Source organism: Medicago sativa, chromosome 2 (genome assembly GCF_051527215.1).
Source record: "Medicago sativa cultivar Bolivia chromosome 2, Bolivia_mono, whole genome shotgun sequence".
NCBI lineage: Eukaryota > Viridiplantae > Streptophyta > Magnoliopsida > Fabales > Fabaceae > Medicago > Medicago sativa.
This window is the reverse complement of record NC_140750.1, coordinates 50,847,952-50,855,398: the sequence shown is the minus strand read 5'-3', so window position 1 is coordinate 50,855,398 and position 7,447 is coordinate 50,847,952. Positions and strand designations below refer to the sequence as shown.

General features: G+C 32.1%; 1 protein-coding gene across 1 annotated transcript; it reads left to right on the top strand.

Annotated features, from left to right (window-relative positions):
* The first annotated feature begins 5,196 nt into the window (after positions 1–5,196).
* On the top strand, positions 5,197–7,068 carry LOC146948639 (protein RGF1 INDUCIBLE TRANSCRIPTION FACTOR 1-like). The gene is made up of 3 exons (XM_085741459.1): positions 5,197–5,486; positions 5,646–5,885; positions 6,643–7,068. Exons 1-3 carry the CDS (start codon positions 5,310–5,312, stop codon positions 6,970–6,972), a joined length of 747 nt encoding a protein of 248 aa, XP_085597585.1. The 5' UTR covers positions 5,197–5,309; the 3' UTR covers positions 6,973–7,068.
* Positions 7,069–7,447: the final 379 nt, after the last annotated feature.

Genomic DNA, 7,447 nt, shown 5'->3' with positions numbered 1-7,447 from the left:
CAATTAGCATATTTTTCATTTCATAACAAATACAATCATCTAATACCATTACTAATTTTCATCACAAATCATAATCAACTTAACACTCAACTTGACGACACAACTCACCTTTTACCATGCAACTCTATCAACTCAACAACAACTTGACAACACAACTCATCTTAGACCATGCAACTCTATCAACTCAACAACAACTTGACAATCTTAAACATCATGAAACTTCTTGATATGCAAATGCATGTGGTACCAATCAACAATATAATGAGCATAATAGGCTCCTCAACGTGTGAGCACAAAGGCTGCCGGGCCTAAAGCCCCCAACTTTAATGAGCACAAAGGCTGCCGGGCCTAAAGCCCCCAACTTTAATGAGTATGCAATGAACTCAACTTCCAACAACTTAGACAACAACATGAACAACTCATACGACTCATAATCATGGACAACTTCTTACAACTTACAACTTAGACCAACATATAGAACCTCATGACATTAATAACCAACATTTAGGACAACATCTTGGATAGACTCATACAGCTTAATTCAGTAAGTGACATCAACATGGCAGCACAGAAACCACATCACAATATAACAATATCAATGATAATCAAAAACATCTTAAACGCCTTATATAATCCACATAATACTCATATAACAATACCACATTATGGCAAAAGAAACTACTACTATAACCCTTAATTACAATCCCTCTCATTAAGGTTATTGATTTGGGGTCTTACTATACATCTTAGGACTCCTTTAGAGACATAAAAATGGGTCAAATATAGTTTAAGTCAACACTGCATCGTGGCACGTTGAGGTACCATCGTGGCACGTTTGGACAGCCTAAAAATGGTTTCGATTCTGGAAAAATCGTGGCACGTTGGGCTTCCATCGTGGCACGTTCATAGTTCAACAGACAACTTCAGATTTTCTACCTTTCACGTTTTCGGCCGTAAAACTCAAACCGTTAATCCGTTTTCGATGCCGTTTTCGCCTACGCGCTCCTGACACTAAGCTCTATCATATTCTACAGAAAAATTCAAGTTTAAACCACTCAAAACTCGTTTTCCAAAACCTCACAACCCTGATTCTTAACTCACCGACATCTCATCTAATCACATAGTTTTAGCTTCAAAATTACTTCTGATAATCATTATGGGGATTATCTAAGGTCTAATTACAGTCTCTTCATCAATCTAACAACTTTTCATCAATTAATCCTCAAACTCCCTCAAACCCTAATTCATCAATTCTCACCAAACTCAACCTAATCATGCTAAATCATTTTACAGAATTATAATCTTAATAATATTGAAAATTAGTCTCACCCTTACCTGATAATAGCAGAATCGCAGCCCTCCCTTGGTTCTTCTCTCTTTCTGACTTTTCTCCCTTTTTCTCCAAAAACGTACGTACTATTTTTCCTAACTTATGTCTGTCTATTTATCTCTCCTTTTTACTCTTCTCACTACTAATTGCTCATCTCACAACACAGCCCAATTTTTAATATTTTTATTTTATTTCTCATATCTTATTTTATTTAATAATAAAATAAGTCATAACAACATAACAACTTCACCACAACAAAATACTCCACATAATTCAGTTATAAATCATATAACCCACTCAACTTCATGAATCATAAAATTCACACATATCAATCATGAAAATCACGTAAATCATATATATAAATATATTTTTAAATAATCGAATAATTAAGAGGGGCGTTACAGTATGTATATGCACTTGTAAGATACTTCTTTTTTGTCAACTTCTGTGAAAAGACTTAAGTGCAAACAGTAGATCACCATTCATAAAATTTAGTGTTTATTCCATAAGGTTTGTTATCATTAAAACATTCATCAAAAAGATTTTTGTTTCAACAATTCCAATATACATTAATGCATCAAAATATTTATTCACCAAATTAAATTTAATATTTTTTTTGATAAGGCAAGAGCACAATGACATAAAATGTCAGGTGCTCATATATATTATTAAAAAAAGGAAAAAGAAATAACAAAACTGGGGGGCATAAACCTAACCTAGTAAATCCACGCAAAGTGTAAGTATACCCAATCAGGTGGTACAAAAAAATGAAAACAACACTAGTGGATGTCTAAAGTGCGGCGTATAGACCAACCATCAACATGGAACAAATCCAAGAATCATCAACTCCTTGCAACAACAACAAGCATAACGTCTCTTTCAAGTTAAATTGCCCAACATCAAATAGACTGATGAGGGTTTCTCCTGGCGTATGAATTGTCTGCCAACACAGAGATAATCCAAGATCCATTTGCTCCCTGTAAAAAACACAGCAAGCCTTCGATGCCCTTTCGGGCCAAAACCATCCATTTGGACGCAGCGTCGCGACCCAAAACCAAGTCAACACACACCAGAACTTGGACCTTCGTACTAGCAACAAATAAACAAATCGCACTCTGTCGGCGGAGCCTGAAACAAACACGGCAGATATAACAACACCTACCCATCGGCACAGAGGTGGTAAATCTGAAAACAAATCGCCACCAACCATCCAGAAACTGAATACAGCACCACATCACAACCCTTGGCAAACCTTTAAGTCGACGGCATCCAAGAGGTCAACCGGAGAAGTTTGGGAGGCAATTGAGGATTGTACCACCGATAGAAAGGCAAACATAACAGAACAAGATTAGACTCACAATGTTGCCACAGAAAGCAGCAACACCGCCGTTATAACAAAAAGTACCACCTTGATTGAACCACCAGCCTCAAACCGACATCGACGAACTGTGTAATGGATTAAAAGAAACCGACCCATTCCAAAACCACCGGATACAAGCTGCCGGAGTTCGGGAACCAGGGTGGTGCGGAGGGCCATCACTACTCCTCGCAATGAAAGTGTTGTATACATCAAATTTAGTTCAAGAGGTTTGATATTTAGCACGAAAAGTGAGGTGAATTAAACAATTACTATAAGGCCAAATTGAAAGGCATATCGTATGGATATACGGTGTATGTGTCCAATTGTGTGTTTACCTATCAATTCTCTTAGTTCAATTGCTAAGAGTTGAGTTACAATAGCAGAATAACCATTAACATCAATCTTCTTAGTATACACATTAATCGATATCGCATTGTACCAAAACAATAAGAATAAAGACCTATTTCCTCTCCTCTAGTAAAGTGAAATACTCTTTATGTTTAAATTGTAAGTTGTTTTAAACATTTCTCACATATTAAAAAATATTACTCCCTCCGGTCCTAAATATAAGCAAATTTGACTTTTTAGGTTCATTCAATTAATGATGTATGTGGTTCATAATATGGACCACATACATCATTAATTGAATGAACCTAAAAAGTTAAATTTGCTTATATTTAGGACCGGAGGGAGTATTAATTTTATAGGTAAAAATATTTTTTTAACCTTGGTCAGTAAATGTTTTCCGACAATAAAATTGATTGTCATTGTTAAACTCTAGTAATGGCACTACACATGGCACGATACTGATGACTTTACAATATGTTAATTGTTTTAAATGACATTTAACTCTTCAACTACTTAAATCTCTTAACTCAGCCAATTGAGCTACTGATCTTCCCGGACGATGTATGTTGGAAAGTGTATTTTGAACAACTATTCTTAAAAATAATTTGATGCAGTGCAATACTACATTTTTCTACAAAATGGAAATTTTAGTAATTTAGTACACTTTAAAAAATATAACATAAGCAATAGAATACCTTACAAGTCATATATATATATATAAAAAATAAAGTTTAATAATTATGAACTTAGATAATATTAAAAAAATGGTTAAATTTTTTTACTCACATAGAAAAAATTACTTAGTTGCTTAATCAAAATGATTTTTTAGTGAGAAAATTTACAAAAAAATAAATAAAAAAGCAGAAATTACATTTAAAGTAGGATACTAAATTTTTTTACTTCAATATATTCAAGATTTAATATTATTTTAAGAAAAGGAAAAATTCTTTGTCAAACTTAACTTGTTTCCAGACCGATCTTCGGCTCACTAAGACTCCATTTTCTTAAGAACATAAGAGATAACACAAAAAAAATTATGAGTCTTTACACTTACATAGATTCAAATTTTAAAGAATATATCTTCATCCATGTGTTTTAAATTTCAACAAAACCCTCCTTCATAGATTTTTTTTTTTGGCTTTCGCACCGGTTTCTGACCCACCAAAGGTGGGCGACTAATCCGGCTCGTGCGTAGAGGCATGCACACTGGCCAAACGTTGTTCCCCCTGACCCTCCTTCATAGATTTGAATTAGTTTTTTTTAAACAATATATCCATCTTTATTAGAAAAAATAATGAGGCAACCTCATGAAAAAATAAATGAAGGAGAAATTGTATTTTAATTAGGATAATCATTGGGTTATTGATTAGATTCCAAATTTAATATTATTTTAAGGAGATATATTAAACTATTTAATTATTTTAGACCATAACTATTTATAATCATTGTTTAATATAGTTTTGTAAAAAAACATATATAGAAAAAGTTATCAATTAGAAATATTATAAAAGTGATAGTGAATGTATTTCATGTTGTGCTGCATTGTACAATGTATTGTTTGATGATAAGATTTGTCGGGTTTGGTATAAATGAAAATGTATTGTTGTATGGTAATCAAATCCATTGCTCCAAAGCCAAATTGGATTTCTAGAAGCGTTAATATGGATCGTACGATACTAATTATACAGCCACTATGCAAGATTTTAAATTAACTTTTAAAATATGATTATGTGATTCTAAAATCCTAACCGTTTGATCTTAATCAAACAATTTTGTTTATTATAGATCTAATGGTTTGGTTTTGATATCCTAACCGTTTTGGTCAAGCAATCCAGATGGTTTTATTTTGATCAAATGGCTCTTAAAGTGAAAATCTTAATTGTTTTTTCAAATGACATTCTAAACGTCAAATCTAGGTCGTCCCATTTTAATCGAACAATCATAATTTGTTTGATTATCTTGATTTTTGTGTTTGCACATTTCTTGCATACAGAGGATCTTAGTCCAATAATCCTTTTGGCTCACCAATACCTTGTGTGAACTACCTCCAAATTATTTGTCACTATATAAACTCTTGCTTTGTCAATTCCTTATCACCATTTTAACTGAAAATTTGCATCCTTCTCTCTCTCGCTCTCATCAAGTTTTGTTCAAAATTGACATTCAACAATGACAATTGGAATGGTAGTGTATACTCATTTCAATTACAATGTCAAGTATAATCCTTTGTATTCTTTTCATATTACAATTTTTGTCTTTTTTTCTTAGGATATGATGTTGGTACCCTGGTTAGAAAAATTGCTGGCAATCACTACTTTTTTTACAACATGTGAAGTCCATCCAAGAGAGTCGAAAAATGAGTGTAACAAGTTCTGCCTTGATTGCAATGGCAATCCATTATGTGGATCTTGCATAAAATATTGTCACAAAGATCACCGAGTAATCCAAGTAAGTGTTGTTTAGTTTGATAGCTAGATCTATATAGTATCTTAATAATTTATGTATTTCTCTTCATTTTATTTTTGCTACTGTTGAACAATTTTAATCATTTTTTTTGTTTACTTTGGTATGTAAATTTGACCCTTGATACTTGCAATTATAAATTAGATAAGGAGATCGTCTTACAATGAAGCAGTTAAGACCACTGAAATTTACAAGCATGTTGACATCCTCGGAATTCAAACCTACGTGATCAATAGCTCTACTGTTGTATTCTTAAACAAGAGAGCTCGTGCCCAACCTAAGAGGTACAAGATTGGTAAAATTGGTCACACTAGCGACTCTCTTTGTAAGACATGCGATAGAAATCTTGTGGATTCTACCTACTTTTGCTCTTTGGCATGCAAGGTAAATTCTTGGCCTCAATCTCACTTCTTTTTTTCATTTATCATATCTCTTTGATGTTGGATTTTGACTTTGATCAATAAAATTTATTCATCAAAAATATATTTTAAAATAGTGTTTGGATGTCTAATTGAGAATAATTTTTTTATTGGTATTTATATTCGAGAGAGCGTTGCTTAGATTAGAATATATTTTCACTGGTTATATTGATTATGTAATTGAGTTTTTGAGTTATAGAATACTACTATATTTTTATTTATTTATTTGATTTTAAAAAAATCAAATAGAAAACTGAATTAAAATGAGATAAAATTGAACGTATGTAATTGAGTTTTTGAGTTATAGAATACTACTATATTTTTATTTATTTATTTGATTTTAAAAAAATCAAATAGAAAACTGAATTAAAATGAGATAAAATTGAACGTAAAATGAAATAAAATTATTATATTTTTTAAATATCTTTTAATTTAAATATAATAGAATCTGTTCCAGTCCTAATCCTGAACTAGACAGAAAATTAGAATGGGTTCCATTTGATAGTTTCTTTTTATTATATTATGTGTTAAATATTTCAAACCATAAAAACTAGTACTTTTTATTCCATTCATTTCTATTGATCCAAACATTGGAGGAAAATAATGGACATTACAACCTATGTTTTTCTTTCTTTCATTATCCATTGTTGCACTTTCGTTATTTTTATTTTCTTTTTTGAAGAATAATTAATTAATTTTGCATTGTGCGTATATGATACAAGTTTGAATATATAAAAAAGGAGGGAGGATTTTTCGTAAGCACAAAAGAGATGGAAGAAATGGAAGTATCGCTGCATGAATCAATCAAGGTATCAGCACCAAAAGAAAAAGCTAAAATATCACGTGAACACAATCTGAAACGAAAACAAGAAGAAGCAGGAATTGATGAAGAAAATGAAGAGGGGGAAGAGGAAGAAGAGCAAAAGGAAGAAGAAAAAGAAGAAGGTGACGAAAACAATGAAAGTACGCTTCGTGTTAATCGCTCATCATCTTCATTACGCAAGTCCAATTCAAGAAGAAAAGGAATACCTTATAGGGCACCTTTTTTTTAAGTTTGCTAATCAAGGAATAGAATGAAGTTTACAATATCATGATTTTGAGAGCCTATTTTTCAATTTGAGTTTTTTGTGATCATTGTAGAACAATTTGCAAACCCGTCCCTGTTAGAATAATTGATGGTTGGAAATGAGCTTAGTCGAATCGAACCTGCCTGAGCTCGACTCGACTCGATAAGAATTGGTTCAGCTCGAAACTCGGCTCGAGTTTGACACGAACTATTTTTTCAGCTCAAGTTCGGCTCGTTTAAAGTTCACGAATAGTTCGGTTCGGCTCGTTAGGTTCAATTCGTTTTCTTGAATCACATTACTCAAAAGTCAAAAAAAATTGTTTAGATCAATTTCTACTCAAAAAATTACTTATTTTCACCAATATTGTCATGTTTAGCTCAATTTCTACAAAGCCATATTATCATGTTTAGATCAAATTATTCACAGGGATTCAATTTCTACATAAAACCATTGCTTATTT

Coding starts and splice junctions, on each gene's coding strand:
- LOC146948639 (XM_085741459.1), top strand. CDS start 5,310: ATGATGTTGGTACCCTGGTTAGAAAAATTGCTGGCAATCACTACTTTT. Junction 5,487..5,645: donor AAGATCACCGAGTAATCCAA/GTAAGTGTTGTT, acceptor ATTATAAATTAG/ATAAGGAGATCGTCTTACAA. Junction 5,886..6,642: donor TTTGCTCTTTGGCATGCAAG/GTAAATTCTTGG, acceptor ATATGATACAAG/TTTGAATATATAAAAAAGGA.